At 45.9% G+C, this 19,586-nt stretch overlaps 1 protein-coding gene across 3 annotated transcripts in view; it reads right to left on the bottom strand.

Annotated features, from left to right (window-relative positions):
- LOC105189700 (serine-rich adhesin for platelets) overlaps positions 1 to 19,586 on the bottom strand; it is a 76,464-nt gene that overhangs the window by 11,035 nt on the left and 45,843 nt on the right. For 2 of the 3 annotated variants that reach the window (XM_025305564.1, XM_025305563.1), the window contains exons 2-6: positions 9,161 to 9,229; positions 5,827 to 5,969; positions 3,815 to 4,032; positions 2,056 to 2,282; positions 756 to 1,082 (exon numbers count right to left, since the gene is read on the bottom strand). In XM_025305564.1, coding sequence (XP_025161349.1) covers positions 756 to 1,082; positions 2,056 to 2,282; positions 3,815 to 4,032; positions 5,827 to 5,969; positions 9,161 to 9,229 — 984 coding nt within the window. Of the gene's footprint in view, positions 1 to 51; positions 128 to 755; positions 1,083 to 2,055; positions 2,283 to 3,814; positions 4,033 to 5,826; positions 5,970 to 9,160; positions 9,230 to 19,586 lie in introns of those variants that run through there. The other variant, XM_025305565.1, reaches the window with a different exon arrangement.

Raw genomic sequence — 19,586 nt, 5'->3', positions numbered from 1 at the left:
TCTTTATTCGAGTATCGTATAATTCTCATTGGAAGTTTTCTTGTTCCTTACGTAGTCAACACGTTGACCGCCACACGCTGATTCCTTAGTTGATTATCTTAGAACTTTGAATCGACAAAGTAGAGTAAGTAGATGCAATTCATAGTGCACGCGCGCTTGCTTGTCTCATTAGCCTCCCATTGAGCTATATATATAATTCTTTATATATAATTGGTATGTTTTATATACAGACAAAAAATATCATTCTACTGCTGACAGGAAAGCGATCAGTAGTTGGCTTTCTTCTTTTAAATAATGGTCATCTTCAACAAAGGAAATATTTTTATGTGGATACGTGAGTTACAATCGCGTCGATTGTTGGTGATTTTCATGGCAGTCAACGTGTTAATATTTCTTACCGACTGTGAGAAATATTGGAAAAAATTTACACAATAAATATATCAAGTTGATGCAAAATATTTGTCAATTTTTTTTTTGTATTAAATTATCACACAGAGTTTTAAGGAAAATAGAGAGAAAATTCTCTCCGGGAAGTTTAAAAAGATGTTAATTTTATTCATAAAAATTACTGATTCAGCGAAATTGAATAATTTCATTTTCCCTATTCTGTTCTGCACAAACATGACAAAACTTTTGCGCCAAAGTTTGATTGGAGATGTAGGAGGTATAGAGAAGGTGCAGAAAATATATAAGAGATGCCTTAAATTCGCTAGATATTAGATCCTGTAAAAAGCCTGGATTAAAGGTTTACTTACATGTTTCGCAAGTACCGCACAAAAGATATAAATATGTTGAGCACTCTCCGCGGGTTCGATTAATTTCCTGATCATGCCGGGTAAAGTAGGTGCGACGTCCTTCAATTTTGCGTGCAGCAATGCCCAAGAGTTCAAAATCTGTTCTAAAATATTCGCTCCAGTTTCCGATACTGGTCGAACCATTCCAGCAGTAACAAGATACTGTGCGACCAATTCCGCGGCCTTTATCGAATTTCTCCAAACGCGCGCCGTTCCATATTTCGTTGGTTTCTCACCGCTGAGCCTCTGGACCAATTCAAGACCGTCGTTGAGATCCATTAATTTTAACTGCAACAAAACGAAGTTGTTGAATTCTAGCGCGATGCTTCACACTGCCGAGCGCGCGACAGGATATCAATCGCGATGGCGAAATCCGTCTTTCGCGACGATCGTGATTGTCGCGATTTCGTTCCTCCAAAAGGCTGAATTTCAATTAAGTCGTTTAAGCGCGTCGAGGAGTATATACACCAGAGCAATTAATTTTAGTAAAATTTTAATCAATTAAATGAAATACGAAAAATTGAGTGAAATTTAAAATTAAATTTAAATCTTTAACATTTTTTAATTATATTATATTATACATGCGAATTTTATTCAACTGTTTAGCTTATTTTCAATTATTTTTACTTTAATTTAATTTTAGCAATTAATACTTTTACAAATGCCTTGTGGTTTCATAAATTGCATCATGTAAGAATTTTCTTTTTTGCCTAATCGAGAGCAACTCGGCACGACGACAATTCACAGGCAATTTGACGTTTCCGATAAGATCTCTCAGAAACTCGAGTGAGTCATAATTCTATTTCTCCGAGTAATTCCGATAGATTTTGAGATGTCATTGTCACTCCATCAAATTTTTTCACGGCTCAACGAACAACGTCTGTCGAGTCCATCAATAAATTATTACGGTATAACTTATACTTTAGAATATTTCACGATCCAGTCTATGTACACTTTGAATTGCTACCACACGATTTGCGTGTTTGTAGTGGCCAGAAAGTTCCCTCGGATTTTTCGATAAAAATAAAAAGGGAAGAGAGATTGATCATCCTTGGAATTTTCTTCGAATTTCCCGACAAAAATTCGAGGGAACTTTCTCGTCAGCCCAACACAGCATCATTTATTGGGCAACCCGCGCATTCGTGCGAATCACCATCGTTTAGTGCACCTACTACAAAAAAAAAAAAAAGAAAAAAAGAGAAATAAAATAAACAGTGTACCGCGATGGGAATCGGATTGTGACGCTCGCGTCGGTACTCACTTGAGCGAAAATATCTTGCGTGCGTTTCAATTTGTACAAGAGGACAATGTACACGTCGATCATATAGTGGACGTGATGAGACTCCGAGAGCGACCGCAGCTGATCGCTTCGTCTGAGGGACCGTACGCACGCAGCAGCGAGGTTCACCGCTATGTCCTCGCAGCGGTCCTCGCAGAGTATCTTCAGTCTCATCGTCAGCAGCTCGCCTTTCTCCGAACAACAGAATTCTGAAAGCACATTCGGTTCTCAGCACGCGGTTTCGCCGCGTTAATCTTCGTTAACTTATCAAAAGCCCCCGATAGCCGGATACGTCCGACGCAGGCTCGAGGTTGCTTGATTTTTGCGACGCTACGTGAAACTTAATGCGGTCTAATTACACGGCTGATTAAACACTCAGCGGTACAAACATGCATCGTTGAAACGTAAGAGAGGTGTGAAAAATTCGTCGAACCGTGTTTCGAAAATAACAGTTTTTAACCGTGCGAGCGAGAATCAATATCCGGACAAATCCGAGTAAAGAGTGCCTCCGTTCCGATTCGATATCCGGGAGCGTGATCATCGCGCAAATAAAATTATTTATTGACCTTTTACAACGATCCCGCGCGCGCGCGCGTGTGTGTGTGTGTGTGTGTGTGTGTGTGTGTGGTAATAATTATGATAATTTATTTCCGGGCGCTTTCAGCTACACAGTTTGAACAGACGAAATATTCAGTGTATCAAATAACTCTCTGCCGACCACACGCAAGTAAACACGTGCAATATTGAACACACGAAATAATTGTTCTACAATTTCTTAATTGAGCTCGCAGTTTCGCCGCGGACAGTTGCCGGAGATCCAACCGCCGCGATCATTACACGGACTGTCATCGAGTTTCGTTGGCGTGACACGCAATCGCGTACGCGCGAACCGGCACAAACGACCGAAAAAAGTGAACGTCGCCAAGGAAAAATACAAATGGAGATATTTCGAGATTAACCGTTTGAGGCACGTATTTTTCAGAAAATCCGAATCACATAAAAATTTATATACGGGGGTTTCCGGGGTCGCTGATGACGAATCCGTTATCAGATTTTCAAAATTCAAGATGGCGGCCACAAATCTGAAAAATCGCGATAATTTCGCGGTGACATCAGTGAGTCGTAATCAGTGACCTCGAAAGCTAAAGTACCTCTAAAGTACAATTTCAGCTAATCATATAAAAATTTTATGATCCGCCATCTTGGAAAATGAATTCTAGAACGTGCACCTCAGATTCGTAATCAGCAAGCTCAAAAACTAAGCAGAGTACAATTTTAGCTAATTTAATAAAAATTCTATGATCCGCCATGTTGGAAAATTAATTTTAGAATTTGGACCTCAAATTCGTAACCAGCAAATTTTGATTTTGAGCAAAAAATTCACTCATAGTTCGTGGAACATGATATTTCTCAGGTAAAAATTTGCATTTCACACTTTGTTTATTTATAATAAATGGACAACTCTAATGGCAAAACACTTTTCAATCTTTCATGTATGTTCCCGTATCATATAAGAAGCTAAAAAACTCCCTCTGAAATATGAAATATTTTATGAAAATGTGAGAATAAATAGGTGGTAAATATATAGTTATCACTGTGCCACAAAGGGTTAATAAGAGCGAACTTCCGTTTTAGGCGTCCGGATGCGAGGACGCCTGGCGACCGGCGTCAGCGTCGCGCAGCCGAGAAAATGTACACATTACGAGATCTAAGCTAAACTAAACACTCGGTCTTGTCTTACCCTCCTCATGTTCGGAATCCGGTTGGCCGTTAAGTATACTGTCGAGGGTGGGATGCGTCCATGGATTGTGCACCAGCGCTAACAGGGCGGTACACCTGGGTGCAGCGGGGTGTTGCATTAAATGAGACACACACTTCTGCAGCGTCACGCAGAGGTGCGTTTTAGCGACGGGTGCCAACTTGGGCCACTCCCCGCGCAGTACCAGTGTCAACGTATGTCTGTGCAACAACACAAAGCAGGGCAGCAGCACGTGAGTGAATGCGTCGTCGCAAGGAAGAAGAACGCCGAGAGAACGCGCGCGGCGGACGCGCACGCGTGTATGTGTGTGTGTGCGGGAGTGTATATTTGCCAGGACGACTTGTTTTCAACGCGAGCGTCCTGTGTTCGCGATCGCACACACACGGCTATCCGCGGCTCCGCGACTCAGGAGATCCGACATGGAAAGGAGATAAGCTCCTGCGACTTTTGCGAGAGAGAGAGAGAGAGAGACACGCCCAATAAGAAAACACGGCAGCTCCTCGCCATTTTCTGGCGTTATCTCGCGATATTGGACGCTCGTTGGAGTAATCGACTGACGAATGTCGAGCTCACGTCAGTGTGCGCAGCTTTCGCACAGCGATGACACCCGGCGACCCGTTAATTAGTCGTTCGTTAAAAAAATAAAATAAAACAAAAGAAAAGAAAGAGAATAGAAGAAGAAGAAGCAGCGAAATGTTACGCAAAAAATGATACCCTCTCTCTTTCTCTCTCGCGCGCGCGCACCCTTTCCGTAGCACCCCTTCCTGTATATAACCGACCCCTCGGTTGTATACCCGTCACGTTAACGTGAATTTGCGTCGCATTGCTATTCAAAATTCCGGGATCGTTTGTACGACGGCGCTACATACGTGCAGATTCATTACTCTCAACGCTGTCAGTCAGTCTCTCTCTCTCTCTCTCTCTCTCTCTCTCTCTCTCTCTCTCTCTCTCTCTCCCTCCCCCTCCTCCTCGCTCTGCTCTCATCCTGCTTCTCCTTCTCCTCCTTTTGCTCTCTCTCTCTCTCTCTCCCCCCCTCTCTTCACCTCCCTCGCTTTTTCTCCCTCTCGTCACGTTCATCTGCCGTAGAACGACGCTGTTACATCGAAACTCGTTTCGCGCTACCTTTGTACCGAAAAAAAGCCCCCGACCGGTGGTAGTCGAGAGACAAAAAAGCTCGGGAGTATGCACTGCGTGCTAAATGGGTCATATGAATGCGAAAATAAATCTCTTAATGCGACGCAACGACGGATGGTAACGCGATGAACATAATTGAACGACAAATGCATATAATTGCGCGGGCGGAGAAGAGGCGAGGAGTCGAGCTTGCGCGCGGCCGACGAACGCGAACCGATGCGCGGTGATTTTATCAAGTCGCTCCAGAAGTTCGATTCGATTTTCGATAAACGGCTTCACACACATACATATACATAATTCAAGTAACAACGCTGACGGTACTCGGAATGTTAGCGAAGGATTACACAAGCAGTGACGTCAATTGCTTGCCTGATAAATCGTTCGTTTCCAGCGATGAAACGATGAAACGGAGGAGGAAGTCGGCGCCTCAGAAATCGAGCCGAACTGACCCCGATGCGACGTGGATGTTTACTTAACCCGTTCATTCCCGTAAGGATTAAATAATAATTAAAAGAAGGATCGTTTGAGACCTGATGTTAACAATTCTCTCACGCAAAAGCGTAAAACGTTTCGGATTTCAAGTTTCCGCGCGGGAGAAGAATCCGTAAGGTACAAGCTGACCGTTACGTTAGAGTTTTACAATTAAAACGCGGCTTCAAACTTTTTGACGACACAACTCGACGACGTTGGAGCGGTCTTGAGATTTACCCGGCATGGTCTCATTTTAAGAGCGACGTCGACTTGGCGTGTGAGACTCGGCGAGAGGGAGAAAGGGAGAAGAGAGGCGAGTTTTCTTCTCGATCGAGGGTTGGTTACATAATCGCGGTTGCCAGGACGGATCGACGACGCGTACTACCCACCTGTGAGCCCATTCTATGAGAGACTGGGTGGCCTCGGGCGGTGCCGCAGGAATATAATTGGAGACATGCTCCCAGGCTGACAGAAGTGCATTCACCTTGTCGCCGTACTTCTTCTTGCTGTCACTCAGCGTCGCCTCGAGCCCCTGCGAAGCGAGAGAGAAGCCGCTCGATTAAGTGAAGCCGGAAAATCAAGCAGGAAATAAAGCGACGATCGGCTCGCTTGGCCCGGGCCAGGAAGGACAGTATAAGAAAGTACAGTAGGTCCGCTTGTGGTGGCGGGGTACTTTTCATCTCAGGTGCTACAAGACCGCCATGTTATGGGTTGTAATTTGAATGACAATGAATAGTAGCTAAAACAGATTTATTGCTGTTTTTAATTTTCAATATTTACTGTCAAATCTATAATATACATTACAAAATAATATAAAAATATGAACTATTATTAATATAATATGTTGATAATATTATAATTAATAATATATAGCATATTACTAATTATAATATAGAAAGATGTATGTATATATATATATACAGGGTGCTAAATTTCAAACGTAACAGGTAAAAAATCTCGAAAACTAAATGATATTGAAGTCCACCTTTTTTTTTTATATTGTATTGTTTCGAGGGGGACACCTTTTGATTAAAACAAAATTTAACATTTTGCAAATTAAAATTTGTACTTTTGCAGTTTATTATACCCACATTTATACCCACCTCTTTCATTCATTTTACCGATTTTAATAAAACAACAATATTATATTAAAAATTCGGTCATATAGTTAATCGTTGCTTACACTTACACATTTTGATAGCTATTGGCCGCCATATTGTTGGTTATGCAGTTCGGTTATGCGCGACAAAAACGACTGTTCGCACTATTTTGTGCTGAGTGAACCTACTATTCTTTCTTATACTGTGGCCCGGGCTTGAAGTCACATTGTTTCCTTTTTTCGTTTTTGCAAACGTGCCAGTCCGAATTTTCATAAGAGCCGATTCATAGAACGGAGAACAATTAGGCCGACAGGCGTACGTTCTGACAGAGCGGATAATTTTATTTCTTGCTTCATTTATTTAACGGAGACTTTATTTCACTGTTTTGCACGAGAGAGAACTGTCGTTATGAAGATACCTGAATTATAAGATACCGTAGGATTATTACCGAACATCTAAAAGAGCCGACGAGATGTACGAAACCGGAAGACACATTCCAAAGGGACTCGTATCAGCGGAGACCATCGACGGAGAAAGACGTGCGGAATTTTCGTTGGAAGAAAGAACGGAATATCGAGTGCCATGACCCAGTAAAAGGCGCGTTCTTCGCGAGGCGGAGCCTTTTAACGTCGAACAACGTGCGATACATCAGCGATACTCGACAATTTTACGTCAGCGATAGCGCGTGTTAAATTAAAAAGAGAGAGAGAAACAAAAAAAGATATGACTCTCATCTTCACGTGCGCAATAGGAACAAACAGGTTTCAGATGTCACAAACAATGAAGCAAAAGAGGTCTGAAATTACGCGGAAAAAAATAACTCGAAAAGGTAAATAAAATTATTGCCTTTCGTAACCTACAAATTTTATTGTAATCTACTGCTGGAAGGAAGAAAATACGAATTATTTCACAACGGCGAATCGGACATCGCGCCAGATTTGCGACAGGTACGTGTACGTGTGTGTATATGTGTGTGTGAGAGATAGAGAGAGAGAGAGAGAGAGAGAGAGAGAGAGAGGGGGGGGAGCGAGAGAGCGACTCTTAACATCACGCGAAATTAAAGTGAAATTCGGCCGAGAGCAAGCTCTGCTAGATTCAACGGCGCGGGATGCATGCAGCGCGCTCGCGGCCTTTCTCGCGAGGGGGAAAAATGTGCCGTATAATTGCGGGGATCCATCTTCCGCGACTGCGACGCGCAAGAGCCGACGTTAGTGGAGACGTTCCCGAAATCGGAAAAAGTCCCCGCTCCGAACGGGTTTTTGGAACGGCTCCCCTGCGCGCATCTTGTGTTTCTTTCAGCAAATGCGGCCGCACGTAACAAGCGTAATGACATTTATCCGGGGACTTTGAAACGCCGTTCCCTCGCCAAATAATGTTTACCGAGGACCACGTAGTGGTCCGTGGAGGATTGATAACGCGGTTAAAGCTGCGGGCTCATTCGAGAATCGCATTACACAAAGCAATTACTCAGGGCTCGCGCAATAATTTACGGCAAATAAAAAAGAAAAAGCCAAAGAAACAGAGAGAGACAGCAGACAGACACACACATACACAGAGAGAGAGAGAGAGAGAGAGAGAGAGAGAGAGAGAAAAGAAAAGCAGAGACTGTGTCATAAAGTAAATCTCAGATTCCGTCTTTTCTTAATGAGGATTTGCTCCGGGGTGAAAATCGTAAAATTCCGTCGGAATTTTCTCTCGTTAAGTTTGAGAAAAGTTCGTCTCTTCGTCAGGTGCATCGACATGATCGCTGATATTGTGAGAAAAAACGACGTGTACGCCTCGAGCCGCGAAACCAAAATTGCGGGGTAACGTTATAGAAGAAAGACCCGGGACAATTGTATCAAACAAATTCAATTTCAAAGTTGTGTGTATATATTTCGTGTTCGTTTTTAACCTCCTGTTTGTGTAAAGGGAACTCAAAATTTACTTCATCGATACGATGATCAAGCTGACCCAACGCATTATTGATCGCTAATCAGAGGGCAACCTCTGATTCACACTCAATCCACCGCCAGAAATAGGATTACTCATACTATGCAACGAGATGAATCTCTTGGTAGATAAAAAAACATCTATACACAGGGAGAAATTTATGTTAGGAATTAATTAATGCAGGAAACATCGTAATCACAGAAAACATATCGACTTTCTGTCTTCATTTATTCTTCACTTCGAGTGTTATTTCTGCTTTCGGAGAAAATTTAGATTTTACTATCGGAAAAATTTATATATATATATATATATATATATTTTTTTTTTTAACAGACTGAAGTCCATATTAACGGTTTATTGCCGCAATACTCGGATACTCAGTAAAATCGAGAGAAATTTTTACCATAAAGAAACTCGCGAATATTCCTTTTTGTACCGTTAATGAATAATACGCTTCGGCTTCGTTAATTTTTCACTCTGTCGACTCTATTTCTGCGGTTCATTTCTTCGAGAGATTGTCGATTCGATTTTCCATTCTTATGGCACAGATTTTGCACAATTTGCGCCATTTTGCACAGTTTGCACGATAAAATTCGCGTCAGCTTGCGACTTCCCCTTACCCGATTTGTTCTGTGTTTATCTGCACGATCATGTTGGGACGAGTGTGTGTGTGTGCGCTCGATACACTCACCTTTAAAAAATACTCTTGTCCCTTGGAGCTCGCGAACGGGCCACTGTGCGTCGACGGAACCGACTGCAACTGCACAAACAAGACAATAAAGACGTTAGAAAAATGATGAGAGAGGCTCTTCCGCTACAAATACCCTCGCCTCCCTGACCCTGCATATCGCACGCCGATGCGCGACTTTTAATATCTCCACAGTCTGATGGATCGCGGCGACTGCGCGACGTCCGATGCATTATCGCCTCGCTATTTATCATCGTGTCCGCGACAGGGATCCGGGAGTAAATGTAAAGATCGCGACGTTTCATCGTGGACATCAGCCTCTCGCATGCCACGATCTGTAAACGGCCACGATTACTGGCATACCGTGTGAGGGAACAGCAACGAGCATTTAATGTTGGGAATGCGGTCCCACGAATACAATACGAAATTGCAACAAAATTGCTGCAACTATTGGGAGAAGCAGGGCGAGGGAGAGAGGCAGACAAAGACAGAGTGAGAGAGAGAGAGAGAGAGAGAGAGAGAGAGAGAGAGAGAGAGAGAGAGAGAAAGAGAGAGAGGGTGGAAGGGAGGGAAAGACGTTATCCTCGTACCGAGAGACGTCGCGACGCTTCGCAGGAATACCGTCGGCGGTATTCCCAGCGACGTATATCCAGGAACGTACTCGACACGTCGCCCACAAATTTCCCGCGAATGCGCCTGATGTACGTGCATCCGAAATGCCGGGCGGTATTATAGTATAGCGCGAGAGATTCTCCGACGCGCGCGCGCGCGAGCGAGCGGTGGAGTGCGTCTTTGCGCGATCAGCGAAAAATCTCGACGTACAGGATAAACACAGTGTACGCCACGGCGGTGGCGTACACTGCCCTCTTCCGGCCCGTCCGCCGGAATGCCGGTGCCCGGCGGAAAAAAATTCCGGTATGCGAAAAAGTGCGTGCCCGTGGCGATAGATTGCGCAAGGCTGCGATAAAAGAGCCTCCCGAAAATCCCGAAAAGGTAGAACAGAAAATCACGATGACGTGAAAATGATGAGGAGAACTCTTTTTCTCACCATGATTCGGTTCATTTTCTTGTCATTTTGATGTCATCATGATTTTTTGTTCTACTTGGGAAGAGGCAGCTGCCGGCAGCTGATCCGCGCGCGGCTTCTCTCCCTGCGCTCTCCGCAAGTAAATTCCGCGCTGCGCGGAATTAATAATGATAATAATAATAATAGTAATAATATCGTCGCAATTTTACATTTCCCTCCGGTATGCGATGGACAAACAGCGTTGAAAAAAAGGATAAGTACAAATGGAGCAGCGCGCGCTCTCTCGTGGATCTTTAAATAAAGGTTTCCGGGACACGCACGCGCGTTCCCATAGGCTCCTTCATAGGCGATCCGCTAATTTTAATAGAATAAACGCGGTGACTTTTTCCTCTCTTTCTCCCTCTATCTGTGTGCAACAAGTTTTCGTAAATTTTTTAAGGGTTTCGCGAGCGCGCACGATGTGTCATTACCGCGCGATGCACACGTAGCGACGGCCACCGCGTCGCAAATCAGTTGTAACGTCGGCTTTTATTATGAAATACGAGCCAATAAGTTCTGCCGAGGCAATTTCCTACGATATCCCCCCCCCCCACGCCGGTGCTCTCCGCGTGGGCGTTTTCCGCGTCGGACCACCGGCGCCGCGCGAGAGCGTGTTTTACTCGCTCCGCGCGGTGCAGCCGGTGCGAAATGTCACGCGGTCGCGCGCGTTCCACCGATGATTTTCGACTCTCGCGCGCGGAGCTAATCGGATATCGCGCGAAAACGGCGCGTCGCGGGTAAGCTTGGGCAAGCGGAGGCGAAGGCGCGTCCCGCATTTAATTAGCCCGCGCAAAGTTTCGCATAAAGTTTTGAAATATTCGCGTTATTTGTACGGAACGCCCCCGCGAGCACTTCAAGTTCCGAGTGTTATTTCAGTGTTTCAGCGTTCTTTTCTCCACCGAGAAAAGAACCGCTTTTTCGCCGCGCAGAGTCTCTTTCTTTCTCCTCCTTCGCTTCCCCCCCCCTCTATCACTCTCTCTCTCTCTCTCTCTCTCTCTCTCCATCTCGGCCTCGTAACGCCCCGCCGCAACTGTGTTCGGATACGCGAGACGACATTTTTATTTAGCTCCAATTTCACTCGAGCTTTGGGCGATTCTTTTTTTCCTCTCTCTCTCTTTCTCTCTCTCTTTTTTCTTTTTTTACACAGAACCCTTTGCCGACGATCATTTTTCAGTTTAATCCGCGCCATTGCGTTTGCGCGAGTAAGTTTCGCTCGCGCAATCCGCTTAACGTTATCATGCGACAAAAGCGACGAAAAGTATATCGGGCGCGTGCATGGCCGAGGGCTTAATTTCGCGACGTTTATTAAATCGATTTATCCACCGGACGCCGGAGTATCTGCCGTTACGATTGGCTCGCCGGGCTCCGATGTTTCGATCAACTTTGCTGAAAGGGATCCCACCAAAGGCACCACCGCGTAATAACTTTTGAGGTCGACGCTGAGGCTACGCGGAATTCCTCCAGGAGAATTCCATCCGTTCGCGATATCGCACGAACGGGCGGAATGTCCGCGTTGTGAAAATATATTTTCAATGTTTCCTCCGTGTCACGTGTCGCGTCTGTCCGGCGTTCCTGCTGTCGTTCCTATAAAGCGCCAGCAGCACGGCCGCGGCGGCTCTTTCGCCGGACGTTTCGCTCTTCCTGTGTATTCGTCCTTTCTATCGGTCCAAGATTATCCGAATTCCGCTGATTAAAGGTTCCGATATTTTTCCCGCTTTGCGGGACATATTTTTTGTCCCGCGAAATGGATTTTTCAACCTCTGCGCGTTCCGCATCCAACAGGATGTAGTATCTCCTGGGAATTGCTAAAAGACAAATCCTTCTATTGGATACGGGGGATCGCTGTGTCGCGAGACTCGTCGATGAAAAGTGCGATAACTTTGAGCAACCGACTGTACTGGTGATTTGGGCAAGCGGGAACGCGTACTCGTTTCCTTTGTTTGCACATTTTGCACACGTTGACAGCTTACAAGTTGACGTAGCAAATTTTTTTCGAGAATGTTACACGGCGAGTGTCAATTGGTGCTGGTGCTCTCTCAATAATTGCGATAATTGCGCCGCGGTTTTCCTTCATAAATTAGCCGAAATTATATCGATTAGTTTTGCCGTGAATTTGAAATTAAGAGCTATATTAAATGCTGAAACATCAGAATTACAAACCGAGGACGACAATTATTCGCCGACATCTTAGAACACTTGACACTTTGACACTTGACACCCTTGTGTGCGCGGATTATTCCTTAAAAATTCTTTAAAACCAAATAAACCATCAATGAAAAGCGGAAGAAAACCCTTAAATTCTTTGATCGTGTCACCAAATGATACTCGAGTCATTTCCGAGAAAATCAAATCTACAGATCAATTGAGAGATCTTTTCACAAATTAGGGGGAGGGGGGGGGGAGAAACACGAGACAAAAAATCCCAAGTGTCGGAGCTTCCCGGAATGAAGTTCGTGTATTTAACGCGAATATCAGCAATTTATTAATATACTTTCACGACGAAGTTACCCGGCCACTAATTGGGACGTTCATCTTCACTTCAGCCGGTCGCAAACGTCACGGTTGGTTCCAGCACGAGCTGGCATCAAGCCGAATGCACCCGCGAAGAAGCCGCGGGACAGAAATACCCGGAGTACCGTAACTTTCCCCTTACCGTTAATTAGACCTCGCCCCTCGTGGAGCGCTCACAGTCCAGATATCTTCGCGCCGTATCTGCCGCGCGCGTGTCCCGAGATTCGCGCTATTAATATGAAACATTTAGCGGTGTTTCCCGCTCCCGCGGAGCTCGTAACACGACTAACGTTAGGCCGAACGTAATTCCAAAAACGGCGATAGAAATTAGCGGGCGCAGGTGCGCGACGGGATTCGCCGTTTCTTTTCCGAGCACGCACGCCGGCCGATCGTTAGAGCCGGAGCTTTATTCCGCGGCACAACTCGCAAGCCCGGTTACTTACACGAAAGTCTCCTTCCCCTCCCCCCCTCCCTCGCCCCGCAATGTTCGCCCCCGCGTAACTTTCCCCATTTGCAACTTTCGTGTTGCGCCCCGTGAACTTCCACCGTCCTCCTCCGCCTCTCCTCTCCACCCCCGCCGCTCGCGTCTTCCTCAAAGAGAGAGAGAGAGAGAGAGAGAGAGAGGGGGGGAGGGGGGACCTCGTTCCTCCTCGATTTCGTTTTCTTTCCGGCGAAAATGGTTTTACGTTCTCACGTAACAAATCTCACAGACGGCGGAGAGAGAGAGACTCTTTTAATATTCCTCTTCTTTCCCTCCACCCGCTCTCTCTCTCTCTCTCTCTCTTGTTTGCTACGTTTCTCGTAATTTCCTCTTCCGGATTTCCAGGTGGACAGACGCCGAGATGGTAGCGCCGCTTTTCCGCAAACTGTCATCTCACGGGACGTTGGAAAACAAACGCGCGCGCGCGATCGGCCGACGAGCGCGCAGGAGACACCGGCGATGATTCCGGCGGAATTGAAATGTAAATGCTCCCCGCCGAGGGAAAAATGGCGCATCGTGCGGATTAATTGGAGAAACGCGTAATTGGAAGAGGTAGCCGCTATTTATTCGACAGCTTCGACCTTTAACCTACAGCGGCGGCGCTCGATCTTCCCGCGCCGCGCCACGCGTATCGCGCAAATTTGTTTCACGTGTATATCTTGGCGGCCGGCCAAATCTTCGCGAAAGCTGCGTATATATTTGGGGAGATTGTAAAAATTAATCAACCCCGAGTAACGACCCCCCTCCCCCCCGCTCATAAACGGTCGGCCGGCCTTTGCGCGGCTGTACTTTGCGGCGAGACGTATTCGACTCAATCTTCCGGATTAAGCAGGCGATATCGTCGTCGCGAGTGGCCCGAATGAAAGTTGCGCCTGTAAAATATTATAAATAAATGTGTGTCGCGCGCGGGCGCGCGTACAGGAGCTTGGGGGAAAACTGATTAGCGCTAATGAAAACGTTGCTCCGTATAATTGCAAGAGGCTATTAATTGGCACTGTATCGACTGTGCCATTTAATACGCAATGAATGCGTACATCGTTCGCTATATAATGGCAGAGATAGAGAAGTAATAAAGACCGCGGGATGAGAGAGAGAGAGAGAGAGAGAGAGAGAGAGAGAGGCCGAGGAGGGGGGAGGAGAGAGGATCGTATCAGAATCCAATTACACCCGTTCGACGATCATTTCCCTTAGAATGTATTAACGCTCGCCCCGCTGTATTTCCGACATGTTTATAATCGGATTGTAATTGTACGTTTTCGAGACGCAGCGGATTATTCAATATGTTTCTAAGTTTAATATCATTGTAAACTTTTGCCGCTGCCGCGAGCTCACGTTCTGGCACTTAGGAAATATTAGAATTTATCATCTCTCCTGTGTGTAGCCCACGTGAGTACACGCGCGCGCGCGCTAGACACGGTCCGTAATTCCATCCGCTGGAACTAGCTGCCGGCATTTTATTTCCATGTGGGCAGAATAATTTCAGCTTAAGGAGGAAAGAGACGAAGAAACGCTCTTTATTGGAAATAAAAACAAGGCGCGCGCGAGCGTACTCGCGAGCAACATGAAATGCAGGTCGTATCGGTTTTCTAATTTCGCAGCATCCATCCGCGCACACACACACACACACACACACACACACACACACACACACACACACACACACACACACACACACACACACAGAGAGAGAGAGAGAGAGAGAGAGAGAGAGAGAGAGAGAGAGAGAGAGAGAGAGAAGCGGGAGCCGGCCGGTAAGCAATCGATACATTCAATTATTAATAAGGAACTACTTTGAGAGATATAGTTAATTATATTTGGAGAACTGATATCCGTCATTGAAGGGAAACGCGCGCGTGTCGCGGCCGTTCGCGATCTTGTTCTCCCGATCGAAAACCGATATACGTCACTGTCGGAGAATTTCCGATATCAACTAGACGCGAGAACAAAGAGAAACAAGCAAGAAGAGAAAGCTGAAAACATACGAACAGACAACGTTACGCGGCATCGCATTTTTCGTTTATTCCGTAACATCGCATCGGTTAACTCGTTAACGGACACAGCGCGACGTCGTCAGTTTCTATAAACTCCCTCAGCGACGAATTTATTTAATCGGATTTATGAGAATCATGCGTCGGTATTATTAAAATCGGGAATATAAATTTAGATTTAATTGAAGAAGATTTAATTTTCGAGAGCGACATAGCAGCATTTATCAATCATCATATGTGACGAGATTTCTCTTTTTCTCGTGGAGAATGTTTATTCATATTATTATGCGCCAGTGCTCGAATTGAAAGAAGAAAAACTGAATGTATCTACGCGTGCACGTGTGTGTGTGTGTGTGTGTGTGTGTGTGTGAGTATCCCTGAAGAAATTAAACGCAGTCAATAAGTCCGACGAGTGTGCTCGACGACACGATCGAAAAATCATCGTTTAATTATTACGAGAGCTAATGAGCTCTTTAATCTTGCCCCGGTGTGTACATCGGTAATTATTATCCATTCGAGTGGAGTACAGTAAAATTAATTTCGCCGACGTCGAGCGCAAAACGTGCAGAAGCAACGTTGAATTTAGTTAATCGAGCGAAGCACAGTTTTCAGAGTTTATTTCACAACACAAAAAATCATTTAGTAGCATAAGTTAAATCTTCGTAGCTGTCTCGAACTTAAATAGGAAAACTAATTGGCGTTGCTCAGAGTTGGCTGTTACAGATAAGTAAAAATTTATCAGCTGAATTGCGCGCGTGTGTTTGCGGACACCAAAAAGCGCACACCAGCGTTTTTCCAAATATCTTTCACATATATAATGATAATCTCATTTTTGTTCTTATTAATGTTATTGACGTTCTTATCAATATATGTATTAACATTTTGCCGCCACGGTTGATTTGCCGAATTCTTGCCACGTTGCATTTGTTTTTGTGCAATCGTGTCGAAACAGATTCGTAATGATCCTCTATTTGTTCGTTGACTGGTTTTTTAATCGTTTTACGTTTTTATTTTACTTAATTACAAAAAAGTTTTCTGGAATTGCGCAAGGCAATTGCGCAATGCAATTGAGCAAGGTGATATTACCGACTTTTCTTAGTCGTCCGAGATGAATGTCTAGATATCCAGCGTGTAAGAACAGCGTGTTAATTTAATAACATACAATTATCTTGACTTACCGACTTGTGTGTAAACAAAAAGTAAAGTACAGTAGAGATTTTGTTGCGTTCAGTTATCAGCCACGTAGATTTCACGCGAAATTTACCGACCAGGCTTGACCGAACAGCAACATTTGTCGCGCAAGTGAAATCTCGTAAAATTCACATCTCGGACATCTCGGAAAAATACAAGCGGTAAGACATAAACGGCGAAAACACTGACCCATCACAATCGTTTATCTGTTGTCTTATCATTCTCGGACCATAAATAGACCGTCGCTCCACTGCGACTGGTCAACTTGCTTATTGCTCGAGTTTTACCGCTTACGTTTTTCTACGCGCTCGCGACCTTGCTTTTTCCTCGCTGGTTATCAAGAGACAAACTTGAAGCAGGAGACCGGTGCGCGTCGCACATGTGCGAGTCCAGTCGTCAACGTGATCGAGACGTCATCTTCGTTTCTGGCAACGAATATTCACCACTGCAGCGCCAGCCAAGTTCAAACAGCCGATAAACCGAATAGTAATGAGCTGTTTCAAGAAAACACCTTAGGTGCCATCGCGGCGCATCTTGGCTCCTTCCGCGGATTCTTCTTTCGCGTGCAGAGCGCCACGTGACAAAATTCCGAGACTGATCGTACGCGGGAGGAGATAATTTGATAAGATAACCGTGTCTCCCGGGTGAAAATGTGGACACGTCGGTTCCCGATAATGAAGCTGTAGCCGATGATCGTCATAAATTAGTTGAACGCGAATCGTCAGCCGCTGCCGATAATCGAAGAAGCTGCTGCCGCTCGCGGAATTCCTGAAATGAATCTGAAAATGCCCGCCGACTATCGAGAATCGTTAAAACGACAACTACGACGACGATTGTGTTATCGGGTGGTATTACGATCTAATATCCTCACGACGGCGTATTCGCGATTATCCCAACGGATAATTCCGGATGTTCCGCGCGCGCGTTTGGAAATAGCGCGAAGACCAAATGCGAGATAAGCTCTCTCATCTTCTCTCTGCATCGGTATGTTCGGCAAGAAGACCACGGCTGATTGGGTTCCGTCCGCCTACGCAGGCCAAAGTCCAAGGAAAAAGGAAGAGAGAGAGAGAGAGAGAGAGACAGAGAGAGAATGCTTAAACATGTTCCACAATAGGAGAATTGTCGCGCAGCTGAGCGCCGTCAATCAGCACGCGCGAACCGAGGATGGTAAAATTCAAAGGGCACGGCATTATATTCCTATTGCGTCAGAGAGATCTTTTTCTCGACAACGCGACGCTTTGCGTCTCATCAGCTTCTAACTTTGGAAACGGAAAAAACCGAGAGAAAGAGAGAGAGAGAGAGAGAGAGAGGCTAGAAATAAGAGGAGGATAACAAAATGTCTCTGAGACGTCGCGCGGCGGCATTTTTTCCCGCGTCTCGTTCGGCAAAACGATCAGGCGATGCTTTGCACCGGCAAGGTACTCTTTGGAAAACTGCCAAGTCAAATATGACGTTCAGGTGGGTGGGATGGGGGGGGTGAGGGGGCAGAGGAGGAAAAGTCGACCCGCGGCGCAATCGGTATGTATGCGCGGTATTCGTTGAATCCATTCGAGATATTCATCGATTACGTTCTTTCGCCGATGTGACTTTCCGCTTTGATTGCTTTCCGATGTCGCTTCCTCGCGGCTGTGTTCGTTTTCGCGAACAGCACCGAAACGACAGCCGTCCTTCGCTCAACACGAGCCACGAAATTACGATGAAATCCGCGACATTACGAGCGACGATCGTCACGCTGCGCGATGGTCATTATTCCCGGTGACGAGCAAGGTCAGTGTTTTATTTTTTTACAGCGACCACAAAGAGAAGGGAGAGATAGAAATCACCGGCGAGGAAGCTCCGCGGCATTTTTCTCGAATCGCCACGATGGAGCCTCTCCGCGCCGAGCTTTTCGGACGAATCTTTTTATCCGATCCTTTCTCGCTTTCTCTCTTGCTTCGGACAGAGATGGACCGACCGCGGCTGGCCCGGCTCGGTTGATTATTCGCGTGGAATTCCGCGGTTGTATGTACATGTTGCCCGCAAGCAAAGCTTTCAGCTTCGAAACTCCTTTCTTTACTGACTATACTGACAGCCAATTAGCGTGATGACGCGATGACGCCGCTGTCCTCTTTTCCTCTATTTATTTTCTTCTCTTTTTCTCTCCCTCTCCCTCTCTCACGCGACCTACCTCTTTCTCATACCGGCACGCTATCGCGGTACCGGAAGGCAAAGAGGATTACGCTCGTGCAGCACTCCTTCCCGATTGGGCCGGCTCCGGGGCTCGTGGATCCTGCGTGAATGCGAGAGCGCCGTGAAACGAGCTCAAATTATGTCGTGCTGTAAAAGCGTCGGCAAGCAAGCGACACGTTTGATCGAGAGCTGTGAGAATGTGTGCGCGCGCGCGCGTTACTCAAGAGAAAGGGGGAAAGAAAAAAAAAAAAGAACGAAAGAAAAAGAAAATACCGCGTCGCGCGCACGAGCGACAAACAATAAACTGGCCGACTGGCGAGAACTTTGATTTCTTTATTCGCGACGGGGTGCAGGGACCATGCGTCTTTTTTTTATCCTCCCCCCTCCCTTTTTTTACGGGTCGAGAAGCGTCGCGTTACATTTTTGTCCCGTCGAGCTGCGGGCGAATTCGTGGCGCGTCTAGTCGACTTGAAAGCCCGATTAAATATCGGGCCGAGACAAGGGCAGAAGTGGCACTAGCGCGGATGATACTTTATTTCCAGAACGGGAGCGGTCCACGTCCGCCCAACTCGAATCTCAATAGCATACCGCCGCGCGAGTCGGATCGATTCTTTCGCCTAGAAACTTGGTCCTTTATTCCGAAAGAATAACAGCGGCTTCCCTCTTTTTCTATCTTTCTTTCTCCGTCCATCTATCTCCCTCGCTCTCGCGCTCTCTCGCGCGCGAAGGAACGCGGCTGTATTGGATCCGCGTCTTACAAAGTACTTCGCTCGCCCACAACGAGGAAAATATTATCCAGCACACGTATACGACGCAGCCACACGACGTAATCCCACGTGCCACCTCGGAGCGACGTCGGAAAACCGCACGAAACATAAATTTACCGCCGTAAATGTACTCTTTTTCCCCGTTCTCCCTAATGCGTAGCTGAAGCTGTCGTATTGCCGTCTGATTTCTCAATTTCTGCACGTGTCATGGAGCTGCGGCGAAAAGGGAGATTGAATCCGAGGAGAAGAAAGAGAG

Source organism: Harpegnathos saltator, unplaced genomic scaffold (assembly GCF_003227715.2).
Source record: "Harpegnathos saltator strain DR-91 unplaced genomic scaffold, Hsal_v8.6 scaffold7, whole genome shotgun sequence".
NCBI classification, from domain to species: domain Eukaryota; kingdom Metazoa; phylum Arthropoda; class Insecta; order Hymenoptera; family Formicidae; genus Harpegnathos; species Harpegnathos saltator.
Note: the sequence above shows the minus strand (reverse complement) of the source record. Positions and strands in the feature narration are given on the sequence as shown.